Source organism: Sceloporus occidentalis, unplaced genomic scaffold (genome assembly GCF_023333645.1).
Source record: "Sceloporus occidentalis isolate IW3139 unplaced genomic scaffold, rSceOcc1.0.p SCAF_118, whole genome shotgun sequence".
NCBI lineage: Eukaryota > Metazoa > Chordata > Lepidosauria > Squamata > Phrynosomatidae > Sceloporus > Sceloporus occidentalis.
Genome location: NW_028317098.1, coordinates 1,729,377 through 1,748,345, shown reverse-complemented (window position 1 = coordinate 1,748,345; position 18,969 = coordinate 1,729,377). Strand labels below are relative to the sequence as shown.

The following is an 18,969-nucleotide window of genomic DNA, read 5'->3' as shown; positions in this document are numbered from 1 at the left end:
CAGTTACTACCATTGCTGTGTCTTAATAAAAAAATTTTGCGGTCATGTGTAATTTCTTTCCACTTCAGCTGTGCCTTTAGACAAACAAAGGCATTTTAAAAGCAAACTTTAAAAATCCTTTAGATATCTATAAGAATATGTCTTTATTCTTTGTAAACATATGAACATGTATGCTTTCAATTTGCATCCTAAAAACAGCTATTTAATTGATTTGTGTCATTAATCAAGGACTCATCAACATTTTCCACAGCCACATTACAGTGCATCAGCTCTCTAGATTTAATACTTACATATCACTGCTTGGATTAGGTTTGACTACTTCATCTCCAGGTAGACAAAATTCCATGATCTCATTGAATCCTGCATTCCCAATATTCTTGGCCAGCTAAAATAAATATCAACATGTCAACTAGCAAATCCAGTAATCTGATTTATCCATTTTCCAGGATAGCAGGAATTAAAGGTGAAAATTTAACATTAAAAAAATGAATGTCTGAATTCTGCACTTGTAATGTCTTGTTTACCTACAAGTTTCTTGAGTGCATCTTGATCTTTGTTATTCAGACAAAACTTAAATAGCATAGCTGTTGTTGTTGTGCCTTCAAGTCATTTCCAACTTGTGGTGGCCCTAAGATTAACCTATCATGGGGGTTTCTTGGCAAGATTTGTTCAGAGAGGGTTTGTCACTGACTTATGCTGAGGCTGAGTGTGACTTGGCCAAGATCACACGATGGATTTCCATGGCTGAGTGGGGATTTGAACCCTAGTCTAGATTGAAGTTCCAGTTCAACCATGACACCACACTGGCTCTCTGCTTCTTTAGATACATTGGCTAAATCCAGCATTAGTCCTATTTAGAGTAGATCCACTGCAATTAATGGGGATTGGCAGTCGTAACTACCTTATATCTCATTTATTTTAGTAGATCTACTGTAAGTACAACTAATGTTGGGTTTAGTCCAATGTTCTAATATACTTTCCCTTAAGGTGAAAAATGAGTTCCTTACTTCTATGAAGTATAGGAAAGAAAAATTAGGCTGATATGAAACATGTGCTGATTAGACAGTAACTTGGCTTCTGATGGAGCCCTGGTGACACAGTGGTTAAATGCCGGTACTACAGCCACAGGACTGTGAGTTCAATCCCAGGCAGGGCTCCAAGGTCCGCCCAGCCTTGCATCTTTCTGTAGGTCACTAAAACGAGTACTCAACCTTGTTGGGGGCAATTAGCTTACACCCTGTAAACCGCTTAAGGAGTACTTAGTTCACTGATAAGTGGTATAGAAATGTACTTGCTATTGCTATAGGGTTAGAAATCTTCTTAATTTACCAGCAATTCAGATGTTCCCAGCACATCTAATGTGAGTGACTGCATTCTGGAATAGTGAACACCAAGTTCTCGATGGATTCCTGAACACTCGATGCATGTTAAAATGCCCAGGTTGGTTGACAGCCATGTAGGATCTGAACATGAAATAATAAAAGAAGAAACTAAGCTATGAACAATTAAATTCTGTACAATGGAAATTCTGCAACGGCTGTTTAAGATTTTGTTGTTTAGCATGAAGCACTCTAGTTCACATGCATAGAGAAATTTGGAAAAAAATAAGATGTTTGATACTCTTCTTGGGAAGAACTATTCATATTCAGATTACAGCGAGGTTTTTCCAGACTACGTTAGTTGTGCCTTGTTCCCAGGGAAACAAAGGGGATTTAAATTATGGTAAACTCTTTACATTGATTTCATTGGGACCCAAGGGAAATAAATTTTTTTCCTCTGTGTCAAGGTGCTCATTCTGTCTGTGTTCCAGTAATATTCCACTAAAGTGACAGGACTGTTCCAATGACATTCCATACTGTTTTCTTCAGTTTGGGGACATATGTCTATTGTACGTACAGCTAATAGAAATACACAGCTTGACACTGATTAGACACCTTTTAGTCCCTCCACCCCACCACAGTATTCTTCACTTCCCACCTATTCCAATTATCCCTCTCTTCTACTCAGCCCTTTCTCTCTTTCCTCTCTATTCCACTTGATTTCTTTGTCACTGGTATTTCACTTGTTCCACTGGTTCCACTTGATGCTTACTGAGCTTCTCCTTTTGCTTGGTGTCCTTTCCCATCCTTAATCAGCAGAAACATCTTCTCTTTCTTCTATCTTTTTGAAAAGTTCAGAAATGAAGACCTGTACCTGGTATATTCTTTTCCCTCTGGCTAATGTAGAGATGACTCAAGAAATAAACATACAGTGGAGCCTCGGGTTACGAAAATAATTCGTTCCGCGGCCGCTTTCGTAACCCGAACGGCTTTCGCAAGCCGAATCCCCATAGCCGCTAATGGGGAAAAGCCGCGATTTGGTGTAAAATCGCGGCAAAAAGCACCAAAAGTTTTTTCGGGACCCGAAAAAACGTTCGTAACCCGGAACAATTATTTCCAATTGGATTTTTTCGGGTCCCGAAAAATTCGTAACCCGGGTATTTCGTATCCCGAGGTTCCACTGTACCAGATTTGAGAATAGTTTCCTTTTTGATGCTTAGAAAAGTCTGCCACATAGTGACTGAAGATGGTAATGTAGGCAAACTGTTTAAATGAATTAAAATTAATTGGTACATTTAAAAATCATAAAAAGTAAACAAAACAAACAAACAAACAAAACATAACTAGGGTTGCCATAACCCAGCTGCAACCGGGAATTTCCCAGTTTTGGCGGCCCTTGGCCGCTCCCGTCCCGGGTGCCGCCAAAAACTGGGACAACCCCAGTTGCAGCTGGGTTGTGGCGCTTGACCGCGCTGCCCTCCTCCTCCTCCACCGCACGGAGGAGGAAGAGGAGGGCCGTGCAGCCTGGGGCGAAGGAGGCGAAGGGGGAAGCCCCGCGCGGCCCTCCCTGCCTCCCCGTGCGCCCCCCCCCTCCCTGTGTGTTTTGGGTGCTTTTAATGCTAACAAGTCTCCCTTGTTTTGACAGTGATAGTGTGGTGATGTTGATGATGATGATATGAGTCAGCTTGAGAGGCATGCAGGCACTGTTTCAGAAGCTGAGAGAGTGTGACTTTCCAAAGTGCCTTTTCTGTGTGTTTTTGGTTCTTTAATGGTGATATTGGCCAATGTAAATTACTGTGATTTTTACAAACTCATGCGCAGTGAAGAAAAACCAAAGTCCCTTGACCAAGTACACACTTCTGAGAAGTATAGTTGGTGCAAGAACTGTGAAACCACTTTGACATGTTCAATATGCATAGCCATGTTAAACCATGCTAAGTGTTAAACCCAAGGGGTTTGGTTATGGAATAAGCGTCTGAAGTAAGCAAGAGGCCATGTTCAGTAAAGCCATGTGAAATGCCCAAATGTGCTGGTGTGTGTGTTTTGGAATGGAGGTTGGGGGTGTTTGGCCAGAAAGGGAAGTACATTTCTGCCATCTGTCTAGAAATAATGGCAAAATGTCCTCCATTTTGATCATGCCTAAGAAACATGCATTTAGATTTAAATTTTTTAAAAATCATCCAATTTTTTTCGCGTCCTCCATTTTTTAAAAGTGGCCTACATTTGAAATTGTTGTCCTACATTTGTCCCGGTTTGGAGGTCCTGACTTATGGCAACCCTAAATGTAACCCTAAGATTCATGCATATCCATAGGGTTCAGTTACTATGTCAACTGCCTAATTTTACAGTTCACGGAGCTGTGGCAGACACACACACACTCCTTTACTAGTGCAGGAGCTCTAATTGTGTTTTTAATAAGTTTATGATTTGTTAGCTGCCCAGAAGGGTAGAATAGAAAGAGAGAAACATAGGTAAAATATGCTACTTCAACATATTAAAGTCACCTTGTGCTCCACAATCACAACATGTGTCATTTCCAGGCATCCTCTGAACATCAGATATTATTTCTTTGGTCAGTTCTTGAACAATATTGTTTTCTCCTGTGTTGTCATCACCTTTGAATGCATTATTTAAAGCTTCCTCTTTACTGTTCTGTAGCACTGATATCCAACTTGAAAAACAAAAACAAAATTATAAATTTCTCTAATTGCATTGGTAATTGTGCAATCATCCTTCAGAAAGAAGTTTAAACACAAAGAAGGAAGAAGAGGTTTTCAGTGCTTGGGTTTGGCCCTCACAAATTTATTAGGAGGAGAATTACTGCCAGATTATTATTTCAGGTTTAGATGGCTTCCACAGAAATGTATAGAGAAAAGGCTAGAAGGGGGCAGGAATCCCCAGCTGATGTAGATGGTTGCAGAAAGTGCTTTTTGAATGTGAAAAAGAAGAAAATGTAAATTTATTTTCAGGTTTATATTGTACGTGATTAAGATATTCCAAAAGAGTGAAAACCAAATTCTCGATGGGCTAGATGGGTATTTGTTTATTAAACACTCAGGTTTTCAGATTACACATTTTGACAATTCTACCCATAGATGACCTATAACTGCAAAACTTTTATACTTATTAGCTTGTCTGCACCATGAGAATTAGAACTGAGAACATCTTCCTCCTCAAGTAAGAATTAAGACATCTGTATCACAAGCAAGTGAAACAGCAGTCACCCAAGTCGAAATATTTAATGCAGCTTACATTTGGCAGTCCTGTTCATCCTCTCCTTGGAAATGATACGTTCGGTCATCTATAAAATGATAAAATAGTGTTGATCCAAATACATTTCATCAACACATATTTGAAAGACAAACATTTGACCTCATTACATGGGCCAAAGAGTCAAGCAGGATGAAACAATTTATAAGTATAGCTAACAATGTCTCTGACAAAAACAACCCTCCTTTTTAAAAAGTATTTTTATGTCCACCACTTTCTCCTTGTCTTCTGTCTAGCTGAAATAAGACTGTCTGAAGTGGCATAATCTGACAATCAGGCAAGTACAAGTAAAACTAGTACTAAATTAGAAAATAAAAAGATGAAGGATGTTTGAAGGGCTAATATTTTTGCGCTTTACCATGTTCAGAAAGAGTTTTAAACAAACAAACAAACAAACAAACAAACAGGGAAACAATTTTTATTTGAATAACAAAATATAAAATAGGAGGAAGGTGTACAAACTTGCAGATGTTCTAAGTTGTGTGACAAAGAGTGAAGATCAGAGAGTCTCTTTAATTAATAGGGTAGATGTGTGAGAGAGATCAACAGAAAAGTAGCTGACAATGAAAAGAGGAATAGATGAAGGCTATAGTTTAGGCAAGTGAAGGCAATAGATTGAAGGAACAGTATTTTTTCAGCAAAAGGAAAATGGGGGAAAGAATATCTGTATCAGAAATATAATGACAATGGAGGTAGGAGGGATATTTCAGACAAAAAAGGAATTGAGGGGGGGAGGGAGGGAGTACAGTTTAGGGAGTAGTCTTTCAGACTTAAAAATTGAAAAAGAAATTAAATTGTAGTTGTTTTTTTCATTTCCACTGAAGTGAAACTGCATAAACTAAAAGCTTTATAATCTTTTAACAAAGAGATACGGGGGGGAAAGGAAGCACCCCAGTCCATCTGAAGAAGGCAAACTCTCCTGTTAGAGATTTCATACTGGAAAAAATGGTGCATAAAGCAGCTGTATGAGTGACAGTTGTGATGATTTTCCAAATAATATCCTGCATTAGACATCAGTACAAGATAGGCTACTGCAAAGAAAATTAACAAGGTATGCAGCAAGGAAAGAGGAAGACAAGGCTCAGGTAATGAAACCTGGTACAAATTCAGAGGTAACAAGTAAACAAGTCCCTTTTATTATGGAAGACATGCATGGTCCACTCTAACACAGAGCCACAATACAAAATAGGATATGATTTTGGTCATACCTGGGCAAAGTAGCAGTTAATGGCTGCATCCAGATTTAACAATAGATCTTATTATATGCTTCTTGATCACTGTTATTTAAACCCTCCTTCCAGCAGCAGTATTTACATTAAAAAGAAATGGATGAGGAAGCAAAAATCCTTCTCCCCCATGTGCAACCAAAACCAGATCCTGGCTGGTTGCTCCCCCTAATAAATCAGTAATGGATAACCAACACCAACCCTCATGCTCAAGGATAAAAAATCCTTTGCCATTATGTAAATTGGCATGTATTCCCCCCCCCCATAAGAATGCTTTTGCCCCCCCCCCCATAAGAATGCAAATGTATTCAGGGTCTGCATTGTGGTTAGTATTTTGTGTAAACTCCTTTTATTTTATGACTGCAATAAGAAGTCAAGGGTACTCATACACCCAACTTGAATCTCCTGACAACCAGAGAACATTACTTTGGATTCACTGCATCATACTTTTGCTAAAAAAGCATCACAGGAGGAGCCCTGGTGGCGCATTGGTTAAATGCCTGTACTGCAGCCACTCACTCAAAACCACAAGGTTGCAAAAGGGCTCAAGCTTGACTCAGGCTTGCATCCTTCCGAGGCGGTCACTAAAATGAGTACCCAGATTGTTGGGGGCAAATTAGCTGACAGTTGTAAACCGCTTAGACACTGCTTAGGCAGTATGAAGCGGTATATAAATGAAGCTTGTTTGTTATTGCCCCAATATGTTACACCAGATAAAACAAAAAAGTCCCAAATGGCAGTATTACTGTAATTAAATTAGTTGTGGCTTTTTCGTCCTTGTTCTTTTGGTTTTGTTTAAAAGATGTGTACAGGCAAGTGGCTGGAATTTAGGGATGTTGTTCTTTTAGGTGATACTACAGTTGGCACTTGACATTTACGGCTTTGACATTAGCTAATTTGGTTATTCGCAAGTTTTCAAGGGCTCTCCTGGGACAGCTAGCTAGAGCTGACCTAGGGATTAAAGGGGAGGTATGAGGGGCTGACGCGCTTATTCGCAAATTTTACACATTCGCGCAGGTCTTATTCCACTGATTCCCATGAATGTAGAGGGTCGGCTGTATAACTGGATCTTTACATTGCAGATTTAGTTCTGTGTAGATCCTTCAACAAAATGTCCTGGCCTGGTGCATGAGAATCAAATACAGTGTCCAGACCCTAGTTTAGTAAAAGAGCCCCAAGGAGTTGAGGTTTGAACATAATTTCTTGATTAATTTCTTATTAGTTTTGCCACTTGCACTAGTAGAGACACCAGACATGGGGTTATCAGAAAGTATATACAAACATGCTGCTTGTGTCTTCCTGCTTGTATTAAAGCAAAATTATCAGCAATTGTGGTTCATTGTTCCATCTGAATGTGGTTGAAATCTACAAAGGCTATAATTGAAATTAGCAGAGAAAAATGAGTTGTGACACTCATATTCTGATACAAATAGATGAGACTATTCTATTTGTCTAAAAACCTTCTAACACACAATCTATAATGTTCCCAGTCTCCAAATTATGCTTTCGAGACAGTATGTATGTATTTATTTGCTTGCTCTGCTTTTGGGTTTTCCAGTAAGTGTTGTTCTCTTGGGCAAAGTACAAAATATGAAAATAATTTAAAAGTACCATATCAGCATGAATCTAGTGAGGCAGAGGAACAAAGGAATAATTATCAAACAGAGAAAAAATGAATATCATACGCAGAGCAGCTAACAACAAACCTATTAAAAATATCTTGAAGCATGCTGTGAAATTGCAAGCTCCCTTCTGCCCATCGGTGTTCCCCTTTCCCCCAAAGCACACTTAACATCAGGGCTTTCTAGTGTGCTTGGTTTTGGATAAGCTTAAGTGCTGGTCAAAACAAACAACTTAAAGGAGAGAAGGATTAAAGGAGAAAAGGATTCATACAGGCAAAAAAAGAAGGTAGGAAAGAAGGAAGTGGGCAAGTTTAATGACATGTTCCCAGTTCTCATGTGGAATAGTACATCCTGTGGCATATCACTGTCAAAATAATCAGAAATAAAAAGAGCATTCAGGCGTGAAGAGTAATTCAGAAAATTGTGGTTGAAACTGTTATGTGTAGAGTCTTCATGGAAGTTCTGTAACATATAGGTAACAATGGTGCTTTAATAAAATGGTACAGCAAAAGCAGAAAGATAACTAAACACAACCTAAGAAGTACTCTAATCCTATTATAATTATCAACAATAAAGAAATAACACTGCTATGTCAGATAGTGACACCAATGGGGAACTGCTGTTTCAGGTATTAGAAATGATATCATTTCTCCTATAAATTCATAACAGTAAAATGAGCCATCAAAAAAGGAACTGGTCATGAACTATTAATTATTATTAATAATTAATATTTTCTTCTACAAAGAAAATCTAAGGTACTATTTATTCATGTATCCAAAATTAAAGGACCACAGCTGGTTAGCTCAATCATTGTGTAAAATTTGGTAGATGCAGCTTTTCCTCTACACCCACTGCTTGGTCCCCCACTTTTCTATGCCTGGTGACTGTCTCCTAACTTATTAGCCTTAGCTCACCCATTAGCGTGGTTGTGATTATTTCATCACATCTCAAGTTCAACCGATCAGGCACTGGACAGTGGGACTTGGCTGGCAACAGAATGTTTTAAATTTATTATACAGTCGGCCCGTCTTATACACGGATTTTTTATACATGGATTCAAGCACACACGGTTTGAAAATGTTCAAAAAAAGTATAAATTCCAAATATCAAACCTTGATTTTCCATTTTTTTATAAGGGACACCATTTTGCTATGTCATTATATTTAAAGGGACTTGAGCATACACAGGGGAATCTTGGAACCAAACCCCAGCATATAACAAGGGTCCTCTGTACAAGTAAGATGCTACATCATTTCTAGTGATAGGAGACATCCTAAACATGAGGAAAACCCCACAATGACACGTTTTAGTGTTTATAATTATATAACTGGACTTACAGTATTTTACAAAATGATCCTAAACCAATAACATAAATGATTTTGAGATACGGGAAATCATACCCGAAACACCAATTGTAAAGTTGCAATCAATGGTGGATTTAGAAAAACACTGACAAATAATTTTACTGACAAACATATAAAATGATATTTGAAATATATGAAAGGCATGTGTATAAATGTATATAAATGTAAATAGAGCAAGAAGCAATAGTAATTCTGGTAACAAAAATAGTAATAATATATTCTAATTGTACTACACTGATCTTTGATATTTTGCCATTCATTGATTTTCTGAAATAATATGGAGGTATGTCAAACTAATAGAGAGAACCTATGGAACTGAACAACAAACCTACGTGATATGAGGTCAAAACATTTTTTCTCTTCTGGGTTTGTTTTCACTTGGCAAGTTAAGAGATTGAGCTTTGCAGGAGGTCGATTTGCCTAATTAAAGAAAAAAAAGAGGAATATCCCTTAGTAAGAATGCATAAAGAATAATAACAATTTCTGTTACCATTAATTTTGAAAGGAAGAAGCCTCCTGCACCAAAACACAAAACATACTGGATGTGCTTTAAAAAAAATTACCAAAGCAGACAGGTATTCAGTTCTTTTGAATATCAATCAGAAGTGGAAACAGTCAGGTGGTCCAGGGCAATTTGGGAAGATGCTAAACTTCAAGGACAGGGTCGAGTTGTTGTCTTCTATGTTCTACTATTAAAATGAGTCTACTTTACTGGGAGAGAAGAACCAGCAGTATCTGCTGGACTTGATCCTCCTTCCCATTGCCATTTTGTGTCATATCTTTTTAGACTGTAAGCCTAAGGGCAGGGAGCTGTCAAATTAACAATCGGAGAGCTTTTGTGGTGGAAGAGTGGGGTATAAATATTCTAAATAAATAGCCACATCATGTGAGCACCATGTAGGGGCAGGGCTCACCCCAATACAGTATTTTAGAGTGAAGTTTTCCCTCTATACACTTGATCCATGGGCTGCCCCCAGCAGTTCTCCTAAATGTTATAGGAAATGTAGAGGTCTATAGACAAATAAAGCATTATAGTCAGTGACACAACATTTAAAAATTACATATTCAATCTGACCATAAACAACACAAGACACAGTAATTCCAAAAGATGAACTATGAGAAAAAGCCCTCATATTGTTCATCACAGTTGTACACCAAAGAGGAACATTATGGCACTTTTAATCAGGACTGAAGTCAAACATTTTCACATGTCCTACTCAATAGCTACAAAATGGGAGGAAATTAGTTTTTAAAAAGCAGCATACATTTAATTGCTGTATCCATCTATACCTTTTCACAACTACATTTCAGGAACACCATAGGCTGATTATCACTGTACCACTACACATAACTGCTACACACATACAATCTGAAGCAAGGCCCATGTGACTATATATTTATGTCTATACCGTGGAACATAATATAAAATAGCACTATGCCTCTATTAAAAAGGAAAAATAATGGTTCTCTGAAGAAATGAACCAAACCAGAAACATAATGGAAAGGTTTTCTACAGAGGAAACAAATTAGATCAAAGAATTTAGTGTTTTGTATTCTGGCTTAAAAAACAAAGAAAGAAAGAATGTGAAGCAAGATTAGTAGCATCTGTGGCCAGAGTTTCCCTGGCTTTTAATTAGAAATTTAACTTGAGAAGCCTTAGGACTGTGCAGACACAATACTAAATTAATGCAATCTCACAGATCAAAATCTGATTGGTAAACCCATTGAATCAACTGCTAAATGGCATGACAAAATGTGTGAAAACCCTACCAAATTAGTGAATCTACTCCAACTAGCAATTAGCTTTAGTTCACAGGACATCACATCATGATGCACAAGTATTATGTTAGTATTGCAAACAGAGAAATTGGGACAGGCAAAACAAACATTTTTTGACACAGCATGCACTATGGGTCCAAATAGGAACCTATCATTTTCCAAACTGAGGGAAGCCCCAGTTTGGAAAATGATAGGTTCCTATTTGGACCCACAGTGCATACAGCTTTATCTGCCTTGGAAACAGTGGTGTCTTCAGAATACATCTGTTAATTTGCCTTTTGAAAGAAAGATATACAACAATCACTGGCAAAGGCAAGAAGAATGACCAATGATACTTCTGGTGTTGCTGCTGCTGTAAATTAGAAGTGCCCACTTTGCACACATATGCGTTTGTTGGACAAAATATATCCCCCTTTTTTTGAAAAGCAATTTAATTTTTAGAGCAATGTAGTTTATAGGGAAAAATTATAGAGAAAAATATATTAATCTACCACTGGTTCTGTTAAGTGGTGAACTAGACTTTGTAATCAGGGCACTGAAAGTTGAATCTCTGAGCAGAAACCAAGTGATGAGGTAACAAAAGTCTGCTGGAATATCCTGTGAGTTTTATCTTCATGGACCAGAACTACTTCAGAGCAAGAGGCAAGACAATAACTGAGGTTGCCAAATCATCACAGAGCTCATCTACAGTGGTCCACAACACAGAGCCAGTGAAAAGTAGCAGAAAATAAAGTAAACCCCCATCCACCCCAGAACTGCGAGGTTTAGCCCTAAAAACTCTAATCAGTATGCACAGATTTCCTTTGCTATTTGTTTCAAGTCATGATTGCTGTTGTTGTTATGGAATTTTTGTTTTAAGCCTGCTTTTTTGGGGAGAATGCTTCATCAAAATTAATGGAAACTATTCCTAAATACCTTAAAGGCACCTGTCTGATCTCGGAAGCTAAGCAGGGTCAACTCTGGTTAGTACATGGATGGGAGACTATCAATGAATAAAATCTTGCTATAGGCTGCATTTCAGAGGAAGGAAGTGGTAACACCACCTCAGAGATTCCTTTCTTAAGAAGACCTATGAAATTCATGGGATCACCTAAAGTCAACAGGTGACTTGAAGGCATGCGCACACACAGGTAAATCCATTTAGTGTATCAGTTAAACCTAGCATGGGTAACAATCATTTTCACACAAATGTAACATAAGCAATCTTCTTAATGCATGGGAGGCCTTATAATACTCTCCTCATCATTATCATCAAACATTGGTGAAGCTGTTCATTCCTCCTGGTAAACTGATTCATCTTTATTCCTCTATCCAAGCCAAAAAGGGTCCAAGAACAGAGAGACATAGTCTGATTGTGTAGTTCATAATTTCCAGGGCTATGCTTTTGTGAAATTCAACTCTTTACCTGCCAGATATTTAAATAATACAAAATGCAAGCTGGTGTGATCAAAGTGCATCTATAGACATTTGCACAATTCTCCAGAGCCAATATGTTTTTAAAAAGAGAGAAAAGGTGGGATTAAGATGAGATAGCCAAAAATAACAGAACCCCACAGAACAACCTAATTCTGCCAGAATAACAGCACGGCTAACAGAAAGAAAGATCTAATGTATGAGGAAAGGAAAAAGAAAACAACAATTTCCCTTAAAGAGGAAATGGGAAATGGATAAGCACACAACTGGGAACTGATTGAGAAAGGTCAAAAAGAAATAGTACAGCTCCAGGTACAAGAATTCAGATATTAATTTGGCCTAGCTCTCAGTTCCAGAACACCTACAGGAGTAATAAATGTGCTTGTCAAGATGTGTTGTGCACCCTCCACACAGTAGTCATGGCTATGCTAATACATCTGATATTAAATGTGCTAGTTACAGGTCATGGGCATCCAGGAGGCTTGAACCCTAGCTGTTCTCTATCAACAGCAATCATTTCAAGTCCCTTGCTTAAAAAGGTGCTTTGAAGGAAAAGAAACAGCCCTCAACCACATCCCAGTGAGTGGTGAGATTGCTTCTACCTGTGGTTGTGAATGACCACACTAAGGTGCTAAAAAGGAGGAAGCTGTTTAAACAGTTCAAGGCTCAAAACAAAAGGGAGGATGAAGAGTGAAATTTAAACCCCTGTAAGAGCCACTCAAGTCCATCTGTCTGAAGCCTAGCCTGAAAGTGTCAGCAGCTAGCGGTAACTAATTCAAGAAAGCAATTCTGGACAATGTGCCATTATGATCGTACAGAGTATACATTTAGGAGACAGGGAATACTTGAAAGCTCTCTTCTGGCATCTGGAACATGTACAGACCTTGCACATGCAAGAATTCCAGTGTCTTATAAGCACTTCTAATTGGAAACCGGAAAAATAGCTACTTAAGACTGAAAACTATATGGCCACCAATAGCAGGTAAAAAACTTGATTGTCTAAAGTGACTGTAAAGAAGAAAGTGGGCTGAATTGTTACTTACAAACCACTAAAGTAGTCTTATTGACAAAAAGCTATCATTTTGTACACTGATCATCTGTACTACTAAGAGGTGATTCAGAGGGCTTCAATATTTCTCTGGTTAAAGAAAAAGAAGAAGAAATCTGAGTGGTGTTCTTTTAGTTGCTACGCTTTCTATTAACAAGTTTCATTGAAGTAGAACTTTGAGATCAGCCTCAGCCCCTGGCAATTACGATATCTTAGAAAAGAAGAAGACTGCATAAATTCAAGATAATAATGAAGAAGAAAGTCAGGTCTAGCACTGTCAAATAAGAGTTTATGAACAGCATATATAAGATATGGATTCTTCCCGTCATTATCTTAAAGATGGCAACCCCAGGGACATTTAGAAGACACACATCTAACAATATTTATATGTAACCCAACAACAATAACTAGATTTATAAGCAGAGGTACTTATAGCATCCACTGATTTGTCCAACCTTAAATCAAAGCATGCCTAATCTAGCAAAAATTGCATTTAAAAAATGATGTCCAAGTGAATAGGGTTCCAGCATAGGCGGAATTGGCCTAACGCGGGGAGGGGTCTGGAACGGATCCCTCACATAAGGCAAGGGTCCACAGGTCTATGCCTGGTTTTCCACTTTAACAAATGCATATGAGGAAGTAGACTTTCTCATGATGCCAATTTCTTTCTTTCAGTTAGTCTCAAAGGTGCTACAAACTCTATCTATATACTGATCCTATAGACTAACACGTCTATATCTTTGAATTCCACCACTGTGAAGATTCACATCATTCCAAGATTCACTTCAGTCATGGTTTCCTGATACTTGAGAGACACATTTTTCTACCATTTTTGGAATATTTCAAACATTATTTCCATCTCTAATTCATTCATAGGAGAAAAAGGAGCATGCAGACTTGAAGTTTGCTTACAATCAAATATGAATTGAGCCACAAGCAAAGATGAAAGCGAGTTAACTGTCTTGAACAATGAAAATAAGATGTATTGCTATTTTTACTACACCATGAATGTCAAGCACAGGTAAACAGGAAATGTAGAGAAACTGTATGCATATAAACTAAACCAAACTGTAATATGTTATGATGTTTGGTATCAATTTAATGCAGAAGGGAGCATTTCTCTGCTTAACATTTCCATTTTAATTATCAAGCAGGATAATAAAGATCAAGGCCTAAATCTAATGACTTGTTCCATCCAGGGTGAGCTCATAGAATCAACTGCAGAATCTAAGCCAAAACTCATGGAAATCCCATTTAGTCAATGGATTTGTTCTAAAGGAGAATACCAATTAGAATGAGAGTCATTTATTTAAAATGAAATATTTAAAACCGGATTAGAAATTGTATACTCTTATCGTCTTTTTAAATATAAACATTTTCCTGAATTAGTTACATAAGTACTGTATTCCTTAAATAAAATAGTTTAAAATGTTATCTGAACATAATATTAGAACATATTAAAATCTATATTCCTTTATCCAATATAGCTGCATTCTCACTGCAGAAATAATCTAGTCTGACACCACTTTAACTGCCATGGCTCAGTGCTATAGAATCTAGGAACTGTAAGTTTGCTGTCAACAGTAAGAACCAGTGAAAATATATCACTGACTATCTTCTATGTGGAAGGGGTAAAAATTGGCAGCTGGGGTACAGATATGACACCCTTAATGTGGTACAATACTACATCTTTGGTATCTAAGATTGCAGGTTATGAACATTTAGACTATAAAACAGCAGAGGTCTTTAGTTTCTGCATCATGGAGAGAAATGGTCTGCGCAGTACCTGTTTCTGGGCATTTAATTTGCAAATAAATTATCTTTACAGTGTCCTCATAAGTGTACAGCAAGAACCAGAGATACATTTCATAGCTGCTCTCCTACTGCAGCACACATTCTGTAAGGCAAGCGGCATATGGGCAGTAGGGATTTGGAAGTTGAGATATAAAGATTATATTTAGTTACATGCTTTTTTTAAAAAAAACTGAAAGCATGATGTAACACCAGCCCCCATTCTTAGTTACTTAAGTTACACATTTGGTTAATTGAACACAATATGCACGCCAATATCAAGGGGAGATTTTATTTCATTTCCTGAACAACCATATGACAACAATACTCCTCATTCCTGTGTACCTGCTCAGAAAGTTTGAATTAGCAGTTTTCATTCTAGTCCCTGTATATATTTAAAAACAAAACAATATTATATACTGAAAACAATCCTCTTCTATACATGATGCCACAATAACAGAGCATTTCTAAAAGATGCTGTCACATGCCTTCATACCATGTTACTTATACTCTCCTCAGCTAGTTGCTCAGAACAGGGCCTCAAAATTTTTATCAGCATAAGTAAAATATTTGGTTGTTTTCATAATTCATCATCAGGCATAGTAACAACTGAGTGGGCAGGCAGACCAAGAGTATTTAATTCTCATAGCAATTTTGCCAATATTATTTCTTCTTCTTCTTCTTCTTCTTCATTACAGTCATTTTACTAAATATGTTCTATAAAGGATTTAGTCAGTTTCATAGCTATAAATACAACTGTATCCTAATTTAGCTTTTAGTATTAGCAACAAGCTGTGTGAATAGAATACTGTAAACAAATACTTACTGTACCATGGGAAATTGTAAGAAAACCATTTTTAACTATGCACTTCCTCTTCTGCCACACTTTTCTGATTCTGTTTTTTTAAAAAAAGAAACAAAATAATCTAAATTTTGGTGTAACTTGCATTGTTACAGAAGAGACCAAGCAATATGTAACACTGTTTCTCTCTCTCTCTGAAGTAACAGTATTATACATACCCATCACTTTTCTTATAGAGGCTGCCATCTCTTTCAGTGCCATGCTCCTTATTTCCCTGAGGTTGATGTAAACTGTAAGTTGTACTCTGGCGAAGCTGAGACTCCTACAAACGCAGAGGGTTAGGGTTCATTAGAGAACACTATGACTTGTGTCATGTTAGCACATTCACCACAGAATTCAATCACCTTTCCTCTGGTTCCATTATTCACAAACAGAGAGAATCTACGCCAGCCTTTCTCAATTTTTTTACCCTGGAGAAACACTGGAACTAATTTTCAGCTCTCAGGAAACCCCTGCATAAAAATTATTATATCTACAGCTTAGAAAATCGCCCCCCCCCCCCCAATCACAATGTCTTGTGGAACCACTAGCCAAGCTCTCACAGAACCCTAGGATTCTAGGGAGACCTGTACTGCATCCACACTGCAGAAATAATCTGGTTTGACATCACTCTAACTGCCATGGCTCAGTGCTATGGAATTCTGGGGATTGTAGTTTGTTATAGCACCAGGGCTCTGCTCTGGTGCCACAAACTACAGTTCCCAGAATTCCACAGTATTGAGCTGTGGCAGTTAGAGTGATGTCAAACTGGATTATTTCTGCACTGCGGATGCGTCCCTGGTTGTGAAACCCTGATTGAAATGAAACAAAGTGACTTCCTGACTTGCATAAGCAGCTTTTATTTTTCCACTCTATAACCAAAGAGGCAATTTAAAATCCAGAGAAAGCATTAAAAAAAAATCTATATTCTGCTAATGGTATAAGCTTACATATCAACCTGAATCCCTTGTAAAAGGCATCTTCACATACTATTCAATCCCTATCTGGCCTGGCGCAGGGCAATCCAGATCTGCCCCAACCCTCCACCATTGCAAAGACTCCCTATTCCAACACAGGGCAAATGATTGCGCAGTGCACACACTTCCTGCTCAGCCACCTGCTGTGCCTGCCATCACCACAGGTTGCTTCACTGAGATCAGGATGAGATGCCAGCCTCCATCAGATAGCTGGACGCCTCAGTCTGACCTGAGAAAAGGGACTGGTGGTACAGGCAGACGTGCTGGGTGGCACAGCGGGATGCATCTCAAACAGCTGCCATAGGAGTGGAGGGCTCCAGATCTTCCCCGAAGAACCAGAGCAAAAGCATATTATTTTAATGCATGTTAAGGGTGTTATACCCCAGTTCTGGTGCTGAATGGGCCAGATGTCATCTGGTCTGTTAGCACCACAATCAGGGTCTGGGCCATGCATCATCTGGTCTCCCCACAAAGAGGACAGGGGGAGGCTGATTTATTTGGCCTGTGCAGACATGGAATGGCAGTGACTCAAAGATTTTCCACACTTCTTGTGGTAAAGGTTACAGAAATAACCAGAGAAACATTCAACAGTTACCTGAGCTCAGGATTAATTAATTAAGATTAGCTGGCTGATACTGATTAGACTTTGCAAACCAGGTTTCCACTGAATCGTTTATAAACTTGATGAAGAATAAGAGTTATCTTAGAGTGCTTTGTAGAAGCATTCATCCCGTTTGACTTCTCCACATTTTATTCTGCTATATCCTGAAACTAAAATGAATTCAACTGATGTTGTTACCACTTGATGCACAAGACGCTAGGTGCAAAATGGTTTTACTGTAGTGCAAAACTTAAGCAAACAAAACCAAATTGGCAGTTATTGATTGCATAAGCATTTACAAACATACACACACTGGGTCAGTAGAAACACCTTTGGCAGTAATTATAGCTATGAGTCTTCTTGGGTAAATTCTGTGCACCTTTATCCTGTAGTTTTTGCCCATTCTTCTTGACAAAATTGCTTCAGCTCTGTCAGGCTGGATGCGGGCCATCAGTGAACAGCCATTTACATGTCTTGCCACAGATTCTTAATAGGACCAAGGTCTAGGCTTTGTCTGGGCCATTCTAAGACATTCAGGTTCTTGTTTTTAAACCACCCCAGTGTTACTTTGGATGTATGTTCAATATCACTGTCTTACTGGATGAAGAATCTGTCTTGGTCCCAGATTCCTTGGAGATTGAATACAGATTATCCTCTATTTGGCTCTATCAATCCTTCCTTCAACCCTGACCAGTTTCCCAGTCCCTGCTGAGGAAAAGCATTGGCATGACATGATGCTGTCATCAGCATGCCCTAGCGTGGGGGTGGCACTGTCCAGGCAAGACCACAGTGACCACCACATACCTAATGGTTGCTTTTTTGTAGCACAGTCAGAAAATTCAATTTTGGCCTCATCATACCAGGAAATTTTCTTCCACATATTTCCTTTGACATGGGTTCATTTGACTAATGGTTTTCTTCCTGTCACTCTTCCATGAATTCTATCTTTTGCAGAGCATCTAATGATAGTTGCCCCATGGAGTTTCTCCCATTTCCGCTGCAGATTCCTCCAGCACTTTCAGAATTATCACTTGCTGCTTGGTTGCTTCTCTGACTAGTACTCTACCTACTCAGCCATTGATTTTTCATGCAGAACTTTCTCTAAGCAAAGCTGCAGTTGTGCCATGTTCATTCAATTTTTCTATTAATGGATTTACTGGTTGATTATGTTCATACTTTGGAATGTGTTCTTATAAGCCAATCCTTACAGTTGCTTCTTCACAACTGTATGCCAGACTTGTTTTCATAGTTCCTTGGTCTTTCTGAAGCTATTTCTCTCTCTCTCTCTCTCTGTGTGTGTGTGTGTGTGTGTCTGTGTGTATACACATACATACATAAATACATACATACACACACGTATATAATCTCCAGCAAATGCTGGATCCTTCCAAAAACAGGTGTATTTAACTTGAGACCATGTGGCACTGGAACTGTATACATACAGGTGGATTCCTCAACTACTTCTATGACTTCTGGAAACAGTGAGTTATCCCAGACTTTACTTGCATGATTTACAGCAAAAGAGATTAATGTTTTTGCAATCAACAAGTGTCAGTTTGTTTTTATTTACTTAAGTTTTGCACTACCAAAAATGTTCTTGAACGTGTGGTGGTGAGTAACTTGTGTATATCAAGCAGTAATGATGTCAGTTTAATTTATTTCAGTGTAACACAATAAAACATGAAAAAGCCAAAAGAGAATGAATACTTTTCCTAGGT

At 38.2% G+C, this 18,969-nt stretch overlaps 1 protein-coding gene across 2 annotated transcripts in view; it reads right to left on the bottom strand.

Annotated features, from left to right (window-relative positions):
• The window catches only part of LOC149282344 (arf-GAP with SH3 domain, ANK repeat and PH domain-containing protein 2), a 124,930-nt gene that overhangs the window by 30,831 nt on the left and 75,130 nt on the right, over positions 1 to 18,969 (bottom strand). For both annotated transcript variants that reach the window (XM_089498302.1, XM_089498304.1), the window contains exons 10-16: positions 15,853 to 15,956; positions 15,659 to 15,728; positions 9,134 to 9,221; positions 4,572 to 4,620; positions 3,824 to 3,990; positions 1,330 to 1,463; positions 291 to 385 (exon numbers count right to left, since the gene is read on the bottom strand). In XM_089498302.1, the coding sequence (XP_089354428.1) occupies positions 291 to 385; positions 1,330 to 1,463; positions 3,824 to 3,990; positions 4,572 to 4,620; positions 9,134 to 9,221; positions 15,659 to 15,728; positions 15,853 to 15,956 (707 nt within the window). The remainder of the gene's footprint in view (positions 1 to 290; positions 386 to 1,329; positions 1,464 to 3,823; positions 3,991 to 4,571; positions 4,621 to 9,133; positions 9,222 to 15,658; positions 15,729 to 15,852; positions 15,957 to 18,969) is intronic.